This window comes from Macaca mulatta, chromosome 18 (assembly GCF_049350105.2).
Source record: "Macaca mulatta isolate MMU2019108-1 chromosome 18, T2T-MMU8v2.0, whole genome shotgun sequence".
Taxonomy (NCBI): domain Eukaryota; kingdom Metazoa; phylum Chordata; class Mammalia; order Primates; family Cercopithecidae; genus Macaca; species Macaca mulatta.
The window spans coordinates 66081464-66103670 of NC_133423.1; the positions used below are offsets into that span (position 1 = coordinate 66081464).

The following is a 22207-nucleotide window of genomic DNA, read 5'->3' on the forward strand; positions in this document are numbered from 1 at the left end:
AACAATAGACACTGGGGACTTTTGGAATGGGAAAGAAGGAACAGAGGAAAAAGTGTTGAAAAACTAACTACTGGGTACTATTCTCACTACGCGGGAGCTGGGATCAATCGTAACCCAAACTTCAGCATCATGCAATATAATCATGTTACAAACCTGTAAAAATCCTTTGTTATTGAACAGTTTTGATCCTTGGGTCAAGGTCTTAGCATGCACATTGTTTACCTGGTTAACTCAAAGACATATATATAGGTGCCTAGAGTTTTGAGGCCTGGAAGAAGCCACTGCCACATATATTACAGTTACGGGGTTTCTCTTTAGTATGGCCGCTCTGAGGTAGATTAATGCTTAAACAAATTATAAAGGATTTGCCACACTCATTACATTTGGAAGCTTTCTCTCAAGTGTAAGTTCTCTGATGCTGTGCATGGTGTAAATTTCGACTGAAGATCTTGCCACATTCATTGCAGTTGTAAGGTTTCTCTTCAGTATGGATTATCTGATGTCTGCTGAAGTTTGGTTGCCAAGACAAGGACTTATCACTTTCATTATATTTGTATGGTTTTTCTCCCCTATGGATTACCTGATATTTAGTAATGCTTGAATGCTCACTAAAGGCACTGACACACTTATTACATTTGTAAGGTGTCTCTCCAGTATGGATGGACTAATATCTAGTGAGGTATGACTACAGTAGACAAAATTTCCCACAGCCACATTTGTAAGGTTTATCTCCAGATGGATTACATGATGTTTAGTATGGCTTGCACACTCAGTAAAGACTTTTCCACAGTTATTACATCTGTAAGGCTTCTCTCCAGTATGACTTCTCAGATGCCTTTCAAATATATGACATAACTAGAGACCTTGTTACATTCATTCCATTCATAAGGTTTCTCTCCAGTATGAATTACCTGATGGTTAGTAAGGCCTGGAAATTTCTCCCTTCACTCATTGGTTGTCCAGGAGACTGTTGCTTAATTGTACAGTTTTGAATATTCCTCTTATTTCTACTTTTATTCCATAGTGGTCAGGTAAGATACTTAGGATATGATTTTGACATTTTAAAATGTTTGAGGCTTGTTTTGTGTCCTAACATATGGTCAATACTGGAGAATATTCCATGTACTTCTGGAAAGAATATGTATTCTGCAGCTGTTGGGTGAAATGTTCCATAAATGCCTGCTAAGTCCAGTTGGTCTATGGTACAGTTTAAATCTAACGTTTCTTCGTTGATTTTCTGTCTACATGATCTGTCCAATGCTAAGAATGGAATGTTGAAGTCTCCAACTATTATTGTATTGGGGTCCATCTTTCCCTTTAGATCTAATAATATTTACTTTATATATCTCAGTGGTCCAGTGTGGGGTACACATATGTATTCACAATTGTTATATGTTCTTGCCAAATTAATCCCTTATTGTATAATGTCTTTGTCTCTTTACCATTTTGACTTTAAGTCTGTTTTGTCTCATGTAAGTATAGCTACTCCTGCTAGCTTTTCGTTTCTGTTTGTGGAAATGTCTTTTTCTGTTCTTCACTTTCAGTCTATGTATGACTTTACAGCTGAAGTGAATTTATCGTCGGCACCTTACAGTTGAGTCTTGTTTATTTAACCATTTGACTAGTCTGTATCTTTTAAATGGGGAACTTAATCTGTTTACACACAGGATTATTACTGATAGGTGCAGACTTATTGCTGTCATTTTATTGATTGTTTTCTGGTTGTTTTGTATATCCATTGTTCCTTTCTTCATCTTTTAGTGTTTATTTGTGTAGGTGGATCTTTTTCTGTAGTGATAAGGTTTGATTCCTCTCTCTTTCTCTTTTCTGTATTGGTTCTACCAGTGAGTTTTATAGCTTCACATGCTTTCATGATGGTGGTTGTCATTTCTTCACTTTCAAATGTAAAACTCCTGAGTATCTCTTGTCAGGCTGGTCTAATGGTGATGAATTCCCTTATTTTTTGATTATCTGTGAGACATTTTATTTCTCCTTCATTTCTGAAGGATAGTTTTGCTGGGTATAATATTCTTGGCTGGGCCAGGCGTGATGGCTCATGCCTGTAATCCCAGCACTTTGGGAGGCAGAGGCGGGCAGATCACAAGGTCAGGAGATAGAGACCATCCTGGCTAACACGGTGAAACCCCATCTCTACTGAAAATACAAAAAATTAGCCGGGCATGGTAGTGGGCGCCTCTAGTCCCAGCTACTTGGGAGGCTGAGGCAGGAGAACGGCATGAACCTGGGAGGCAGAGGTTGCAGTGAGCTGAGATTATGCCACTGCACTTCAGCCTGGGCGACAGAACGAGCCTCCATCTCAAAAAAAAACCAAAAAGTATATATATAAAGTTATATATAAAATATATATATATATATACACACACACACACACATATATATATTCTTGGTTGGCAGTTTTTTAAAATTTTCCCTTTCAGTACTTTGAATATAGTATCCCATTCTCTCCTAGCCTGTATAGTTTCTGCTGAGAAATCTACTGTTAATCTGATAAGAGTACCTTTATTTGTGAATAGACATTTTTCCTTTACTGCTTTTAGAATTGACTTTGACTTGACAATTTGACTATAATGCACCTAGGAGAGGACTTGTTTGGGATGAATCCACCTGGGGTTCTTCCAGCTTCCTGAACCTGGATGTCTCTCTCCAAATACTTGAGAAATTTTCAGCTATTATTTCATTAAATATGTTTTCTACATCTTTTCACTTCTTTTCTCCTTCCGGAATGCCCATAATGTGAATATTTGTTTGCTTCATGGTGTCCCATAAATCCTGTAGCTTTTTCTTTTCTTTTCTTTTTGGTTTTTTTTTTTTTTTTTTTTTTTTTGGTCTGCCTGTGTAGATTCAATCTCTTCAAGTTCAAAAATTCTTTTTTCTGCTTGGTGTAGTGTATTGTTGAAGGTCTCAACTGTATTTTTTATTTCATTCATTGAATTCTACAGCTGTAGGATTTCTGTTTGGTTCTCTATTATGATATCTATCTTGTTATTAAATTTCTCATTCACTTAGCTGGAGCATGGTGGCACATGCTTCTAGTCTCAGATACTCAGGAAGCTGAGGTGGGAGGATGGCTTGAGCCCAGAACTTCAAAGTTACAGTAAGCTATGCTCAAAACACTGCACTCCAGCCTGGGTAAATAAAACCTTGTCTCTAAAAAAGACACAAATAAAAATAAAATTTTCTCTATTCAAATTGTGAATCGTTTTCCTGATTTCACTGAATATTCATCAGTATTCTGTATCTCACAGAGTTTACTTAAGATTATTATTCTGAATTCTTTTTCTAGCATTTTATATACTTCCCTATGATTAGCCTCTGTTGTTGGAAAATTATTGTGTTCCTTTTCATGGATATTTATCTGTGGTTTTTCACGTTTGATGTATCCCTACACTGATTTCCATTCATGTGGTAGAGAAGTCGCCTCTTCCAATTTTATAGAGTAGGTTTCACAGAGAAAGACTTACTCGTATGAATGGGTGTTGGGGTGTCCGTTTGTTGAGTTCTAGGTAGACACAGTAGTGTAGTTTCTTCGGCTGTAATCCATACTAGTGACATATGCAAATGTCTCAGTGGCCTGGGCTGAGTTTGTGGTGGAGGTGGTGCAGTTTTGCTGGGTGTGGGCTCACTGGGCTGTTTCTCAGGTCAGAGGCATATACATACAAATGGTGGGTCCACCAACTCGGTGCTTGGATTTGGGCTACAGGGCTCTTATTCTGGGCAAGAGGACATACACATGGTTGCTCAGCTGGCCCGAGGACATGCCTGCAAGAAGCAGCCCACAGGGCTGTTACTCTTGCTGAAAACACAGGTGCACAGCTGCCTGACTGGCCTAAAGGCATGTCTGGTGAGGATGGCTCAGTCTCTCAGGCCCAAGATGTGGGCTCACGGTTGTTCAGCAGGCCTTTGAGTGTGGCTGCCAGTGGAGCAGCTTTGCAGACCCTGATTGTGGGCGCAGGGCTGTTGGGCAGACCAGATGCTTATCTGTGGACGGTAGGACACTGCAGGGCTGTTTCTCAAGCTCTGAGCACAGGAAGGTAGCTACACCACTAACATACACGCCTGTCAGCTGCTCAGAGGCTTTGAAGGCCTCTCCCACTAAGGGGCGGGCATGCAGCAGTTTGGCCAGCTCAAGAACAGGTTCGCCTTGGGTGGGACTGCCAGACTATTCCTCTAGCTGGAAGTGAGGGCAGCATGAGTTGGCTTCTCTTCTGTGCAGGACCAGTGACAGCCAATCCTGGGCCCAGGCTCCACACTGCTGGGGTTTTGGCACTCAGAGTCATGAGTGTGGGCTTGGTGCAATGAAGATGGAGCCCCAGTGCTGGAGAGGTGCAGTGCCTACTGACTCCTTGTGGAGGGAACACTCCATAAGTGGCCCTGTTCTCAAGATGGTGCTGTGCTGCAGCACATTGGCTCACAGTGGCTGGATGGAAGCTTGGGAGTGCTGACCTTGGTGTTCCTAATTCAGGGCAATGCGGCTGTGTGAATTCACGGTAGCTCTCCAAACTGGGTTCACGGCTTTTGAGGACTGTGGGGTTCTCCTGTAGTAAGGACTGTATGTGTTTGTGGTGGCAACAGGGACTGGCTAGGTTATTCTGATTGCCTTTTCCCTGCAATGGGAAGTCTCTCTTGACTCTAGATCCAACCCAGGTGGGGAAGACAGGACTGCAGATGCTAGGTACCCTCATGCTGCCCTCCTGGATTTCCAATCATTTACAGGTGTGTCTCCATTCACCCACTGCACTCCAGCGCTCTCTCTGACATTCTAGTCAAATCCTATCTGTTTATTCATTGCCTCAGTCCTTTTTTGTAGAAGAGACAAGCACCAGGCATCTCTAGTCAGTCATCTCGCCAATGTCAGTCCTCAAATCTGCTTTTACTTAAACATACTTTAATTCAAAAGCAGTATAGTCTATTATGCTTTCCATTTCTGTTGTGCTTTCTTCATTCCTGAAGTTCAGTTTCCCTTTGGTATCATCTGACTTCATTGTGAATAATATCCTTAATTGTCTTATAGCAACTCTGTTGGCAGTGAATTTTCTTCCTTTTCCTTCACCAGAAAATTTCTTTATTTCACCTTCATTCCTGCAGGATATTTTCATGATATATAAGATTTTAAGTTTACAGTTCCTTTTCCTCTACTTTCTTCTGATCTCATTTTTTCCTCCCTTTTTCTTTAAAAAAAAAAAAGTTTTTCTATTTGCTTTCTAATGAGAAATCTAGTTATTGCAATTATTGTTCTTTTATTGACATGTGTCCTTTTCTTTGGTTATTTTCAAAATTTTTATTTTCTACATCTATATAGTTTTCAGAGATTGATTATGATGTGAGTTGAACCTGGGTTTATTGACTGGGTTAATTGACTCTTGTCATTTCTATCCTGCTATTCAGCTCATTCAGCTGAATGTGTTTTATTTTGGTTATTGTCATTTTCAGTTCCTAAATTTCCATTTTATAACTTTATTCTTTATATTTTCTAGCCCTTTGCTAGGAGTTTCTATTTCTCCAATCATTTCAAGAGTGTTTATAATTTGCTTCTTGGAACATTTTTATAGTAGTTTAAGTGTCTGTCAGATAATTCCAACATCTATGTTATCTTGGGGCTGGTACCTGTTGATTGTCCCTTCCTATGGGAGTTGAGATATTCTTGGTTCTTCATGTCAAGTGATTTTGTATTGTATCCTGAATATTTTGAATACAGTCGTCCCTTGGTATACATGGAGGACTGATTCCAGGATGCCGAAGTACACCAAAATCCATGTATATTCAGTTCTCAGTTGGCCCTGCAGAACTTGTGTATATGAAAAGTCAGCCCCTCCACATACATGGGTTTCGCATCCTGCAAATAGTGTATTTTCCATCCACAAGTGGTTGAAAAAAATCCACATAAGTGGACTTGTACACTTCAAACCTATGTCAACTGTATTATGTTATGAAGCTCTGGGTATTCTAGATATCCTTTGGAGAATGTTAATACCTTTGTTTTAGCATGCAATCAACACAGGTTCAAGCCACAGGTTCCAATGTGACTTCTGTGGTCTGTGGCTACAACGTCAGCTCAGTTTTCAAAGCTTTCGCAATGTTATCTGGATCTGCCCTGTGCATCCCCCAGTGGTCAATCTGGGATCTGGTGGTGGTTTGTTGGTCCAGTTCTTACAGGCTTTGGTATGCTCATTAGAATAAGATCCACATATGGCAAATGTGTAGTTCAGGAGTACGTCTAGGAGTTTAACACAATCCATGGGGTTGCTTTCCTGAGCTCTTCCCTCTCTGTCATCTTCCCAGTAATTTCGGGTTCCCTGGAGCCCCTCCTGGCCAGACAGCTGGGGATTCAGCCCACTTTCCCACTCACTTCTGTGACTGTATCCAGGTCTAGAATCAAGCAGTAGGAAGAATGGGGGTAAGGGATGGAGGGTGGCAACCTCACCACCAGTTCAAATAGTATTTTGAATTCTTATCTTCTTCCCCAATCTGTTTACTATTTAACTTTCAATGTCCTCAAATAGCTGCTCCAAGCATTCTGTCCAGATTTTATAGCTGTATTCAGTGGGAGAGAAAATATGAAGTGTTTTTACTCCATCTTAACTGGAACTCTTTAAAGACTGTTTAGCCAGAATTCTGACAATTGGTTTCTGTTATATTACATACCAACTAGCCTTTGTTTAATAAAATGAAGCTTGCTTGCTCACCAATACCAGCAACAAACACCTTGTTCCAAAGAGACCAAACAGGTTTGGGAGGTTCTCTTTTAAGAATATGCTCACTATTTCCTTTATGGGTAATGAAAAAGGCAGAAGCCTTCATTTCTCTTTTCACAGTCTCTATGATAGGAAGTAGCAGTCTCTAAAATTCAAGATAGTGCCCTAGAAGGCAACTAAGCAACAGTAATTGAAGATTATTTTATTTCTGGTGTTAAGTACTCATCTCTTCATTTATAAGTACAACTCATGTTAGTACAGCCTTTAATCAAGACCCAAAAAACATTAAGAAATTACTTTGAAGATCACACAAGTTCTCAGAGGTAAAGTTCAATAGAGGTACTTCTTGATGCTAAGCACATAATTTTCAAGAACAAAAGGAAAATTAAAAACTATTGAAAACAGAAACCAAAAGATTAAGCAGAATCAGAGGCCCTAGCTGAAGAATGAATAAACCAAGTTTCATGTCACCTGACAGGCTGGACAGGAACAGGGACACATTTAACAGGAAGAACCAAATTTATCTAGATAGTCATGACATAGACAATATGGGAAATCAAAAAATGTGTTTCTTTCTCTGCTTAAGGAAAGTGTTAGTAGCAATGAAAATAATCACATCACCGAATAGGAATGTATGAAAAAATCTAAACAAATAAGAGAAACAAAGTATATCACACCAGGTTTTGAACTCAGGATACAAAGAACTAAGAAAAATGTCTTGCTTAGATTTCACAATGAAAGTTTAGTACACACAGAGGTAACAATAAAACCCTAACACCAAACAGTGGAAACGTTTTAAATAGTAAAACTTTAAATTGAATTAGATACACTTTGGAAAATTTCATGGATCAAACTCTAAAATTCTTAACAAAGATTATAATTACATCTGAACCATTACTTAAAAGAACAAGTTTACCAGGGAATGTAAGGTTAAATGCTAAAATAAACAAAACAAACAGGAAAAAAAAAAAAAAAACAATTCCTAAACATTAACAGCTGAATCTTAAGTCAAGGGAACCAAAAAGCAAGTTGCAAATTTTTAAAAAATCACCATTCCACCTTAACTTCAAGGATACCACAACCGAAATACAAGATCTTTTTTAAGCCCTCAAAGACAATTATTAGCAGTCATTCCACCAAATCAAACAGTTTAGAATCTTTTTTTTTTTTCTCCCAACCACTAAGGCTGGTTATTACAATACCAGGGCACTGTCCAGAACATCTGAGATTCCTGGAATTTGATATGTAAACTCTGGTGCCTTGTTGGTCAACACTACTCATTCATCCCTACCTTCCTGGAAAAAAAAAAAAAAAGTATATTCCTCATAATCTCAATTAGCCACCTTCTCTCTTTAACTTAAACCAATAACATTTGATTTATAAATTGTGTAAAATATTAATGTGCTACAGTTATTCTGTATTACAAAAAAATTTTTTTCAGTTGTCACCCTTACACTCTTTTTTCTTCTCATTTTCTTTTTAGTCCTCTGGAAAGAAAGAAATAACATATTCATGGTCTATCTCAAACTTAAGTCTAAGAGCTCAATGACATCTACCTTAAATGTTCCTACAGTTAATGTTTATAAGCTACTGTTTTTTTCTTTTATGCCTCGCCTTCCCCTAAATTATGACAATCTTGTAATATAAGCAGAGCGGGAATTGTTAAATTCATTTTAAATACAAGGAAACAGAGGTAAGTTCAAAGAATTAAAGTAACTTTCCCCAAAGCAAGCTCTCGATAATGGCAGGCTGAATCTAGAATCCAAGATACTTTACTCCCAGTTCAATGCTATATTTTTTCAAATAGGCATCTTTCTACTAAGAGAGTAGTAAGTCTCTCAAAACACACAGATCCTACACATCAAAAAAAAAGTATGCATGCAATCTTTTTCTGGATCTCTGATATTTTCTTTTCCATTTAAGGTATACCAGTAAAGAAATACTACCATTAAAGTTATCTTGTAAAAATATCCATGAAGGAAACCTAGTGAGGCTTTCATGGTTCCAAGAGAACCTAATGAATGATAACTGGATGATAAATGAACTATGACAGTTCAAGAGGCCAAATCTCAGATTCCCAAATCACAGTATTTTGACCATTTAGTTAGTGGGAAAATAAAAGTGACAAATTTTAAAGACCCCCTTCTTTCTCACCCTAGATTAATGGTTCTCAGTGCAGAGCAGCAGCAGCAAAAGCAGCAACATCTGGTAATTTATTGGAAATCCCATTTTCAGGTCCTACCCTAGACCTACTACAGTATTATAAACTCTGGTTGTGGGACCTAGCAATCTGTATTTTAACAAGCTCTCCAGATAATTTTATGCATGTCAACGTTTGAGAACCACTGTCCTACACTATCAGTGCTGTGAAACCTTTCAATCTGTTTCTCTGCTGTCATACACAAGTTCTTTATAACTTGTCATTTTAAGAATGTCGTCCTCTTGCTGTATTAATTTGACTGCTAGAATGTACTTTTTGTGACAAGTTTCATTTGTCCCTGTCCAGTACTCTATGAGTTCTGGCCAAGTAGAACTTGCATGAAGTCTAAATACAAACTGATATAATTTAATAGTTTGCCTAACTATCACCTTTCATTGACTTCATATATTTTCAAATTTCATTTTAAAAATATACTGTGCTGTTCTCACGCCTAAATATTTTCTAATCAGTAATGAGCCTTATGATTCAGTATTTTATTTATTGTACAATGTTTTATGATGAATTGTACCAACAGTTTGTATAACCTATATTTTCTATAAACAAAAATCCCAAAAACTTTAGGATACAAGGCTTCTAATCTGGTCTACATTTTAGTCATTTAGTATTTATTCTTTTTCCCAGTTCCTACAGGTTACATTGTGAAGCAAATATACCATTAGGTCTTGATTTCCTTTTTTCTCCCTCACCATCTGATAACAAATCCAAGTGGAATGCTAGGAATTGGTAAAAAGAAAATAAATGAATTCTTTGTCTCACTCTGCACAGATGCATTGAACCTCACATTTCCCAAAGGAGAAAGAAGAAATTCAAAAGGAAATAAGGGTCACAAAATATACAACAATCAAATCAAAATGTTTGAACTGCAAATTCAGACAAATAGCTCTACAAAATTCTGTATGATGTGCTAAGAAAAGAAAAAAGTGAGGGCTAGATTTTAACCTAGGACACATAACACACATATCATACAAGTTTGCGGCTGCATTAAATAAAAATATGCCTGCTTGTCTGAAGTTAGAGTTTAGCAATTAGTAATCCATGTATTAAAAAAAAAAATTCAGCAGGGCACAGTCGCTCACGCCTGTAATCCCAGAACTTACGGAGGCTGAGGCAGAAGGAAACTAGTGAGGCTTTCATGGTTCCAAGAGAACCTAATGAATGATAATTGGATGATAAATGAATTATGGCAGTTCAAGAGGCCAAATCTTCAGGTCACAAGATCGAGATCAGCCTAGACAACACTGGGAGACCCCGACTCTCCAAAAAATTTTAAAAATTAGCCAGGTGTGGTGGCATGTGCCTGTGGTCTCAAATACTTGGTAGGCTGAGGTAGGAGGAGCGCTTGAGCCCGGGAGGTCAAAGCTGCAGTGAGCTCAGATTGCGTCACTGCACTCCAGCCTGGGTGACAGAGTGAGACCCTTCTCAAAAACAAAAACAAAAAAAAAACAACTAAAAAAACTTTCACGAAGAGATGGCAAAATGGAAGAATGCCAGTACTTATATTTTAGGAAAAGTATCTAGAAAAATCATAAAAATTTCAGAATTTGAAAGGGCTAGTATAGAAAATATAAAGTTATAATAGCGAGAAAAAGGGAAAGGATGCTTACGTTTTTTCAGGCAACAGAGAAAGGGAAAGAAGACAGTCTCTAAGTTGAAAATAAAACGTTTGAATTACAGGAATATCCACAGACATATCAGCTGGTTTTCAAATAGACAGAAAACCTGTCAGGTCAATAGGAGCACCATGCAGCAGGAACTTCTTCAATGGAATAAGACTGGGTTGGAGGCCAATCCAAAGGCAGTCTGTTTTTAAGTGCCAAATAAGAATGACAAAATCAGAAGAAGTCGATAGGAAGAATGAAAAGAAATTATTTGATACTTTTTAAAAACCTGTCCAGTTTAACACAATTTGTCCTTACATCTGGAATGCAAAGATGAAGAGCCTCTAAAACTTTACCAGAGGAAAGAAAAACTACAGGAGAAATGATCCGGGTGCAGTAGCTCATGCCTGTAATCCCAGCACTTTGGGAGGCTGAGGCAGGAGGATCACCTGAAGTTGGGAGTTCAAAACCAGCCCGACCAACATGGAGAAACCCTATCTCTACTAAAAATACAAAATTAGTCAGGCGTGGTGGCACATGCCTGTAATCTCAGCTACTCGGGAGGCTGAGGCAGGAGACTCTCTTGAACCTGGGAGGCAGAGGTTGCAGTGAGCCAAGATCGTGCCCTTGCACTCTAGCCTGGGCAACAAGAGTGAAATTCCATCTCACAAAAAAAAAAAAGAAAAAAAAAATTCTAGTTACTTTTTTCTGAGACAGAGTCTCACTCTGTCACCCAGGCTGGAGTCAGTTCAGTGGCACCATGTCAGCTCACTACAACCTCTGCTACCCAGATTCAAGCGATTCTTATGTCTCAGACTCCCAAGTAACTGGGATTACAGGTGTGCGCCACCAAGTCCAGCTAATTTTTCGTATTTTTAGTAAAGACAGGGTTTCACCATGTTGCCCAGGCTGGTCTTGAACTCCTAAGCTCAGGTGATCCGCCCACGTCAGCCTCCCAAAGTGATAGGATTACAGGTGTAAGCCACTACACATGGCTTAAGAATTCTAGTCAGTTGAAAGCAAATATGGATAAGATTATGAATGAAGGGGATTCAGATTGTGATTTTTAATATTTATATGAGAAATATCATTGCTGAAACATTTCTCAGCATAAAGAAAACCTACAGCTTCTGTAAACAGTTCTTCGAAGTTCTGCATTTATAAGATAGCCAGTAATCTTTTTTCTATGACAAGCCTGGTAGGTAGGTTTGAAAGGGAAAACAAATCAGTTTTAAATCAAGCAAGCATAAGGCTGTTGTGCTAAAAAAAAAAAAAATTCATGAGTGAACAAAGAAAACTTCTCAGATAGCCAAATACCAAAAATTCATACACCAAAGCATCATAGTTTATACCAGCATGATAGTGATTAATGCATCCTAAATGCTAACCTCACAAATTACCATACAAGCAAGCACTCCAACTCTCTATTAAGATATGGTCAGCCAGGCACGGTGGCTCACTCCTGTAATTCCAGCCCTTTGGGAGGCTGAGGCAGGTAGATCACCTGAGTTCAGGAGTTTCAGACCAGCCTGGCCAACATGGTGAAACCCCATCTCTACTAAAAATACAAAAATTAGCTGGATGCAGCGGTACGTGCCTCTAATCCCAGCTACTCGGGAGGCTGAGGCCAGAGAATCACCTAAACCTGGGAGGCAGAGGTTGCCTGAGCTGAGATCATGCCACTGCACTCCAGCCTGGGTGACAAAGCAAGACTCCATCTCATAAGGAAAAAAAAAAAAAAAGGTCAATATTTATGCAATCAAACAAAATACACTATCACTGTGTATTTGATTCTGAACTAGAGCCCCTTAGAACACTCAAGTTATTAAGAACTCGAGGGGTCAGAAGGATGACAAAAATGACAATATTTGACTTTCACCAAACATTTGCAATACAGAGTGGCTCTGTTCTTGGAAGGGGGCCAATGTATTTGATTCCTTTTTTTGATCAAAGAGGATTTATGATAGGAAGCAACTAGAAAACTTTCAAAATATTTTGGAAAGAAGTTACATTGAGTTCCTTTAATCTTGCTTGGAAAAAGAAATAAATGGAGGTGCAAAGGAAGAGAAAAACACAGGTTTGCTACCACCTGTTCTCATTAAGAGAGGCATTTTTTTGGTACATTTCCTCTCACAGTTTTCTTTGAAAAATGTTGTCCACCTATTCATCCCTTAGGGAATTATTAAACAACATACTAAAATAAAACGCAAACAAAAACAAAACCATCCCATACAAAGTCGAAGGAAAAATTAATCTAAGATTCAGATGCTTATGAAGGTTTACAAAGGAGGGACAGACAGGGTAAGGTTAAAAGGGTAAGCTTTCTGTTGCATATTTTCCAAAAAGGGAATGCAATTAGAAGATAAGCATCTAGTCAGTCCTTAATTAAAACAAGGTGGGATACCCATGATTCAGAGCAACGTTAGGTTGCCCATCCCTAATATCTGCATGCCAGGTTTGCTTAAAGAGAATTATCGGTACAGTTCTCATACTAATATTTTTAGATATATTTTCCACTGGAAAGACATCAGTATGAGGAATATTTTGTTGCTGAAAATAAAATGTTTCTCCTTTCAACTTTTTAAAGCCTTCTCCCTTTCCAGCGTTCCCTGTCCCAATCCTGAAATCCCTCCACCCAGAGTTCAAGTATTTTCCTTCTCTCTGTTAATGAAAACACACCACATTGATTGTAAGAATCTTACTAGATTTCCACTTGTTTTGCCTCAATTCCTACATCAATCCAAACAATAAGGGCCTTTAAAACATTCATAAATAACCTGCTGCTGCTGGCACCTAGGAGCCAACTGCAGCAATGTTAAGCAACAACAGATTTCATAGTTCAAGAGGCACAGTTAAGGGAAAAGGTTGCTCAGAAAAATCACTCTTATTTAGCACAAAGATCCTTAAAAATTGCATGAAATCAGTGAAGTAACTATAGAAACCAATTTCTTCAGCTCCATATCACACGTCTCACACCTCAATTGTCTTTATTATCGTCTGCTGTCAGATCCTTAATCAGAAATGTGAACAGGTTTGATGATTTATTCAGGAGGGAAAAGAATCTGTAGGTCAAGTGAAAAATTTCACACACACACCCATACACACACCGCATCTTCAACCTTAGGTACTTTCATTTCATTCTGTTCTCAGCAGCTCTGGGGGCAACTCCAGTGAGATCCAATATTAAGGCTCAATTAAAATAAGCTCCAATTAGTGGAGCTTTTTTCTCTGGGGCTAGAAAAGTCAGGAAATGGATATTGGGAAATGTAAAAAGTCAGCTACTGAGAGGAGGCTGCAGACATAAATGAACTTATTTGTTGATTTCTACAGTTGCTATGCAGAGGCCTCTGGGAGTAAAAGCTTAACCAGTCTAAGCTATAAACTAAAACCCCTGCAGCTAAACATGAACTGTGTGAAACAAGGGCTCCATTCCAGAACAGAAAACTGCTGGGCCTAGAAAATTAAAAGCCAGAGGCATTTTCCATTTAAAACTAAATCCCAGTACCGCCTCCCAGCCAAAGAATTATAAGCAGTATCAGATTTACAAAACGAACAATTACCCTGGAAAAATGTAGCCTATTGTACAATCCCAGATGCTAAATCTCAAAAGTTTCTTTTTTTTTTTAAATCTCACATTATATTCCTCTAAGTATACTGCTGTAGTTTACAAAGACCCATTTCGAGACAGGCCTAAGCCTTGAAAATAAATTTTAAAAAGAGAGCACATAACTCATTGACCTCATTTGAAGTACTGCCCTTGCCTTTAGCAGTTCCTGTCCTTCCCCAAGGCTTCTGCAAATGGTATGCAACAGCAAAATAAACCCTGACCTAATTGCCAGGAGAGAGCTGCCAACCTTCCCTCAAACACAAAGACAAGCATGGTAACTTGAAAGTCCTACCTCTTTGGCTTTCTGCTTTAATCTCAGCTGTTCTGGATCTTCTTTATTAGAACGACTCTATCAAAGGAAAAGAAAATTTTAGTAGAAATTACTAGTATCTAAACACCAAAGCTGCCATTAAATATTTAATAAACGACAATTTTCTCTTGTGATTGAATATCTTAGCTCCAGGGGAAAATGCCTCAATCCAGTCTAGCTGCACTCCCACCCTGGTTTCCCCCGCCCCCTCATCATCTGGGCTGGCTGCTGCAGTTCTAGCCTGGAGGAAGCTTATACTGAAAATGATGCTAACAATGTCAGTCAGGTCCAGTTGAGGCATGATGTTGTTCTTGTAGGAACACTGAAAACTAAAAAATTGGTGGTACAGATGAAGGAAAAGAAAAAAAGAAAAATTGTTGGTTTAAATGAATAAAAACAATCAATACTGGCTGATCTTCAGGTGAAGCCATTTGGGAAAACACACGGTATTTCAAGGACTACTAAAATCAAGAACCTGACTAACCTTGAACGAAATCTCTCTCTTTAAAGGTATAATTTCTAAAATTGTAAGTAGAAAATACATCTCAGTAATTTAATTAAAATATCTTATCATCTTTGGGTCCTCTGTAGCACTTAATAGAATGCTGTGCACCATGTTCAATAATTGTTTATTGCATGTCGCCTTCCATAGTACAGGACTGGCATAAAAAGAGAGTTGCTTTCTATATATCAAGCTATGATGGAACAAAGGGTAAGGAACTTTATTTCTGACACCATGAACATCAGTCTACTGGAAAACATGTTTAGGATATGCATATTCTTTTTTCTCATCATGACAAAGTTATTTACTGCTTATAAATCTGAATATTTGTTCCATAAAATGCAACCTTAGCTAACTAACCTATTAACTAGATAGCTAACTAAATAAAAGCTAAAAGTATTTTCATATTTACTAAGTTTACCTGATACATTTATTGATTTACCAGAACCTTTGGTTAAAGGAAAATATAAGAGACAATCTTTAATTTGAGTGCCTACTAATTTCAAAAATCTTAAATATCTACACAAAATTCAACCCAAAGCTGGTAAAATTTTTCTTCATTTTAGTTCCCAATCTACTAAGAAAATTTCATTTCAAGCCAACGATAAACCCTTTTATTATTCTAGTTATAGTCTCACCAGAGAATAAGTCTGTGTATATATGTATTTATATTAAAATATGCATTATGTATATACATATATGTGGGTGTGTATATAATATTTTGCCCCAACATAAAATGGGCACATTTCGGTATCAAGCCTTTGTCAGTCATCCAATATTTATACTGGTCATCCATAGTACAGATTCTACTCTGTGTGCCACTGTTCTAGCCCTTGGAGACAGATGATAAAGGAACTGTAGTAACTCAAGTAACTTACATTTTAAGAAGAGAAAAATAAATAATTTTATAAAAATGAAACACATTATGATATGCAAAATATTAGTGATGGGCAAAAATACAAAACAAATAATTGCTGACACTGTTAAGTGCTGTAAAGGAAATTAAATAGGCCAGAGGCAGTGGCTCACATCTGTAATCCCAGTACTTTGGGAGGCCAAGGTGGGAGAACTGTTTCAGCTCATGTTCAAGACCGGCCTGTGTAATGCAGCAAGACCCCATTTCTACTAAAAATTAAAAAAATTAGCCAGGCGTAGTGACTCGTGCCTACAGTCCCAGCTACTCGGCAGGCTGAGGTGGGTGGGTAGACTGCTTGAGCCTGGGAGATCAAGGCCTGCAGAGACCTATTATCATGCCACTGCATTCCAGCCTGGGCAACTGAATGAGACCTTGTTTCAAAATAAAATAAATTTAATTTGGGCATGGTGGCATGCATCTGTAGTCCCAGCTACTTGGGAGGCTGAGACCCAAGAATCGTTTGAACCCAGGAGGCAGAGGTTGCAGTGAGCTGAGATGGGGCCATTGCACTCCAGCCTGGGTAACAGAGCGAGACCCTATCTCCAAAAAAAAAAAAGATAATAACAATTTAAAAATAAAATATATATAATTTAAAAATCAAATTAAAAACAAAAATAAAGAAAATAGAATAATGTGATGGAAAGAGAAGTGTGGTGTGTACTTCTTTTTTTTTTTTTTTTTTTTTTGAGACGGAGTCTCGCTCTGTCGCCCAGCCCAGGCTGGAGTGCAGTGGCGCGATCTCGGCTCACTGCAAGCTCCGCCTCCCGGGTTCACGCCATTCTCCTGCCTCAGCCTCCCGAGTAGCTGGGACTACAGGCGCCCACAACCGCGCCCAGCTAATTTTTTGTAATTTTTAGTAGAGACGGGGTTTCACCGTGGTCTCGATCTCCTGACCTTGTGATCCGCCCGCCTCAGCCTCCCAAAGTGCTGGGATTACAGGCGTGAGCCACCGCGCCCGGCCGGTGTGTACTTCTTTAGCTAGGATGGTAAGGAAGACATCTATGAGAAGTGATACTTGAGTAGAGATCTAAATGACAAAAAAGATGTAGTCATGCAAAGATCTGGAGGAAAACATTCCAAGCAGAAGGGACAGTAATTGCTAAAGCCTTAAAATGAGAACATACTCGAGGAAAGAAAGATGGCCCATGTGGTTGAAGCATAGAGAAAAGTTGAAAGAGAAAGGCTGGAGATCATGTGTTGCCTTGTAGGCCATGATAAGGAATTGGGGGTTTAATTCTAGCTATAAAAACAATCCACTGGGCTGCGCACGGTGGCTCACGCCTGTAATCCCAGCACTTTGGGAGGCTGAGGCAGGCAGATCACCAAAGGTCAGGAGTTCGAGACCACCCTGGCCAACATGGTGAAACCCCGTCTCTACTAAAAATACAAAAAGTAGCCAGGCATGGTGGCGGGTGCCTGTAATCCCAGCTACTCGGGAAGCTGAGGCAGGAGAAATGCTTGAACTCGGGAGGCGGAGGTAGGAGTGAGCCAAGACCACGCCATTGCACTCTAGCCTGGGCTGGGCAACAACAGCAAAACTCCATCTCGAAAACAACAACAACAACAAAAATCCACTGGCGTGTTAGGAGCACAGGGGTGAGATGCCACTGATGTAACACTTTAAAAAAAAAAAAAAAGGCTCTGGCCACTCTGTAGAGAATGCACTGTAGGGATCCAAGATTGAACGCAAAGGCACACAGAGCAATTTGTAGACTGCCCTAAAACAACTGTTGTGAAGAAGAGGCTGACTGGAAAGATAAGGGCAGCGTGGACTAGCATCAAAGCACAGAAGATAATAAATGGTTGCATTCTAAACATATCTTTGCAGGTAAAACTGATCAGATTTGTTGACAGGATGGATGTCGGTGATGAAGTAAAGAGAGGAATCAAGGATGACTCCTGGGATTTTGGCCCAAGCATCTTGGAGGATGGTAACTGCAACTTTCTAAGAGTGTAGAAATCTAAGAAAAAGCAGATTTAGGGGAAGAGAACTCAATGGTCAATTCAACATGCCTAGTTAGAAGTCTAATATCCTAAGTTGGGCACAAGTTTGGCACATTCAAGGATCAGAAAGGTCAGTGTGCCTGGAGCAGAGTAGGTGACAAGGCAAGCTCAGAGAGGCAGGTGGGTGCCAAATAACATAAGGCCTTTTAAAATTTGGTAGGAAGTTTACATTTTAAGTGCAACAGGAAGCCACTGAAAGCTTTTAAGCAAAAGAGACACACATGATTTGTTATAAAAACATTCTGACCATAGTAGGAGAAATAGAATAATGGATTGTAGAAGGAAAAGAAGGTTACTTAGATGATAGTATAAAAGTCCAAGTGAAAGATGAATTAGACTAGAGTAATGACAATAGTGATGAAGAAAAGTTGGATACATTTTAGAAATAATATAGGAGGTGGTTTGGATGTGGGGAGAGAGGAGACACAGAATAGAGTTAAAGATGATGCCTATGTTTTTCAGCTTGAATGTCTGGGAAGACGGTGGTGTCATTTATTGAGTCAAGAAAATCTATAAGAGTAAAAGGTATTTAGGGGGGAGGAATAACAGGAGCTGTTTTGGACATATTAATTTTGAAGTAACTATTAGCCAATGAAGTCATGTCAAGTAGGGAGTTAATGGTATGAGTCCAGATTTTCATAATGCACGCTGAAATGGAGATACAAACTTAAGAGGGAATGAAGACAGAGAAGGTGGCATAGGATTGAAGGCTACTAAATCCAACATTTAGACGTCTGGTAAAGAAGGAAAAGCCAAAGGAGATAAAGAGCAAGTATAATACATTATTATAGCCAATAATAACTAAACTAGTATTTAATAGTTTATGACCTTGTTTACAACACAGTAAGTGGAAATAAAATACCAATAATCCACCTCATTACAATGACTAAGTGCTTACTTATAACACTTGAAGGCTCAAGAAAGAGCATCTTTCTGTCCCATCTTGCTGCTCTTCCCAGTGCAGTGGGTGTCAATGTGGGGACTGAGTATGTGGGACAGCAGGAAGTAGCACAGTGACAAGGCTGTGGTGCCCCATATCCTTACGGGGAGCTGGGGCATGTGAAAGTATAGGCCAGTGGTGAAGAATACAAGGTGGTGAGGGAGTGGAAGTCTCATCAAGGAATGGGTCTGTGAGCGTGGTGGCCAATTACACAGACAATGAAATGGGGTGGGGAATTTAGTAGTAGCAGACAGAGGAGTCAGCCAGCATGGCTAGTTGAGAGATTAGTCACATCGATTAAATAACTGATAGAGAACATAAGTTAAATATATCAAGGATAATGGGAGCCAAGTTTCTCAAGACTGGAGAACGTTTTTACAAACAGGGAGAGATTAAGGGTAGAAAGAACTCTGAGGCACTGGATTGGAGTTGCAAGTATCCATATGAACTCACGGTTTTATAATACATACACAGATATAGAAATAGTTACAGATGGACATTTGTGTGTATATATAAATATGTGTACCATATATACATTTCCTAGATCTGTCCACTGAGAAGGGCCTACATGTAATGACACCCTTTTAGCAATGAGTATACTGTATGACCTAAGGTTGGTTTCTGAATGTTATCCTCAACTGAAAAGAAGGCAGGCTTCTTAGAGAAATGGCTGATTTCAGGGCTAAAGCATGAAAAGTATAAGCTGGGCCCGGAGTGCCTTGTGCCTGAAAGTGAGGACATGCTCAGTGAGTGATGGATGGAGGGACAGAAGATGGATGACTAAGGGATAGAAGGGCCAGCTGGAAGGGTCTCCCACTCAGGGGCAATTTGAGCAACAAAATAAATGACAGTAATGAATTACAACCTAGTAAGACAAAGAGAAATCATGAGCCCATACTAATATGAATAAAGAAAGAAAGCTCTTCCACATGGTAGGGTGCTAATAAAAGGAGGAGAGTTGATGGGAATAAAGATTTGACATTTTACAACCATGACAGAGGTAGCTGATTTAGGCAGACATCACAACAGATGCTATGGTTAACAAATAGAGGTTTGATGAGGAACTGGATATTGGCATGATCTTAGAACGCCTTCCTAGGAAAAACTAATTGATTACAAAGGGAAAAATGAGGCTGGGCAATATAGTGAGACTCTAACTCTAAAAAACTAAAAAATTTATCCAGGTGTGGTGGCATGTGCCTGTAGTCCCAACTACTTGGGGGGCTAAGATGGGAGGATTGCTTAAGCCCAAGAGTTGGTCAAGGCTGCAGTGAGCAGTGATCACACCACTGCACTCTAGTCTGGGCAACAAAGCGAGACCCTGTCTCAAAAAAATAAAAATAAAAAATGAGAAGTGTGGGAGACGGCAAGTTTAAAATGGAGAGAACTAGTAGGTACCAATATGACCCTTTTGATATGATCAGCTTGGAAGAGTGTAGCATTTCTGTGCATTCCTGCCAAGCATGCTTGACCTAAGTCAAATCATAAGGAAATATCAAACGAGCCCTGGTTGAAGGTCATCTTACAGAAAGTTAGGCTTATACTATTGACAACTGTCAAGGGCATAAAAGAGAAAGACTGAGAAACCCTAAAAGAATCTGAAACGAGATGACAACTATATGAAACACAAATTCCTGAATGGGAAAACGGACCATGAAAGAGAGACATGGTTGAGCCAGCTAGTGAAATCAGAATGGGTGCTGTGCATTAGATGACAGTGTTACATATGAAAATGTTCAGGAGTGGGGGTACATGATGTCTGAAGACTACTTTCAAAAAACTTAAGAAAAGAAAAATGGCTGGGCACAGTGTCTCATGCCTGTAATTCCAGCACCTTGGGAGGCTGAGGCAGGAGGACTGCTTGAGTCTAGGAGTTTGAGACCAGCTTGAGCACTGTAGGGAGATCCTGTCTCTACAAAAAAATCAAAATTTAGCCAGGCATGGTGGTGTGCCTGTAGTCCCAGCTACTTAAGAAGCTGAGGTGGGAGGATTGCTTGAGCTTGAGAGGTGAACGCTGCAGCAAGCCACTGTACTCCAGCCTAGTGACAGAGTGAGACTGTCTCAAAAAGAAAAAGAAAAACAAAAGGAAAGAGAAAGAGGAAAGAAAGGTAGGAGGGGAGAGGAAGAAAGAAAGGGAGGAAGAGAGAAAGTGGGGAAGGGAAGAAGAGAGGAACAGAGGGAGAGGATTAATGATTGTGTGTATAGAAAGGGTAATGAAAAGGGTAGAGATAAGGCCGGATGCAGTGGCTCATTCCTGTAATCTCAGCACTTTGGGAGGCTGAGGCAGGCAGATCAAGCTCAGGAGTTGGAGACCACCCTGGGCAACATGCTGAAACCCCGTCTCTACTAATATACAAAAAAATTCGCTGGGCATGGTGGTGAGTGCCTATAGTCCTAGCTACTCAGGAGGCTTAGGTAGGAGAATTGCTGGAGGCTGGGAGGCAAAGGTTGCAGTGAGCCGAGATCGTGCCACTGCACTCTAGCTTGAGCTACAGAATGAGACTGTCTCAAAAAACAAAAAATAAAACAAAAAGGGTAGAGATGAAGCAAATGCAGTAAAATGTTAAAATTGGGGGAATCTGGAAAAGGGGGCTGAGAGTACTTTGTACAGTTTTGGCAACTTTTTCTGTATTAAATAATTTCAAAATAAATCAGTTTTTTTTTTGGTTTGATTTATTTATTTATTTATTGGAGATGGAGTCTTGCTCTGTCACCAGGCTGTAGTGTAGTGGCGCAATCTCAGCTCACTGCAATCTCCACCTTCCGGGGTTCAAGCGATTCCCCTGCCTCAGCCTCCTGAGTAGCTGAGACTACAGGCATGCACCATCACATCCGGCTAATATTTATATTTTTAGTAGAGATGGGGTTTCACCATGTTGGCCAGGATGGTCTCAATCTCCTGACCTCGTGATCCACCCACCTCAGCCTCCCAAAGTGCTGGGATTACAGACATGAGCCACTGTGCCTGGCCTCAAAATGAATTAGTTTTTAAAAAAGCAATTGCTGTGTGATTAGGAACAAATACTCTAAAAAGGGAAGCTATCAGCAACACTAGAAATTAAAACAAATGTGCTTAAAACAAAAATTAAGACGCCAGTGCTCAGCCTTTAAGATTTCTCATAATGGCCCCAAGCCTATGAAGAAATGTGGAGCTTCAAAATGGAAACTGTAGTGGAATTAGCTTTTACCTCATCTGACACTAACAGCCCAGGTAAACGTTTAAATAAGGGAGAAGGGAAATAAATAGCCTCGGCCAGGCGGTGGCTCACGTCTGTAATCCCAGCACTTTGGGAGGCCGAGGAAGGCGGATCACCCGAGGTCAGGAGTTCCAAGACCAACCTGGCCAACATGGTGAAACCCTGTCTCTACTAAAACACACACACACACACACACACA

The 22207-nt window shown here is 39.5% G+C and overlaps 1 protein-coding gene across 1 annotated transcript in view; it reads right to left on the bottom strand.

Moving 5' to 3' along the window:
- The window catches only part of TAF4B (TATA-box binding protein associated factor 4b), a 166194-nt gene that overhangs the window by 50621 nt on the left and 93366 nt on the right, over window positions 1-22207 (bottom strand). Inside the window, exon 13 of the mRNA XM_015121709.3 lies at window positions 14432-14488. Within this exon, the coding sequence (XP_014977195.1) occupies window positions 14432-14488 (57 nt within the window). The remainder of the gene's footprint in view (window positions 1-14431; window positions 14489-22207) is intronic.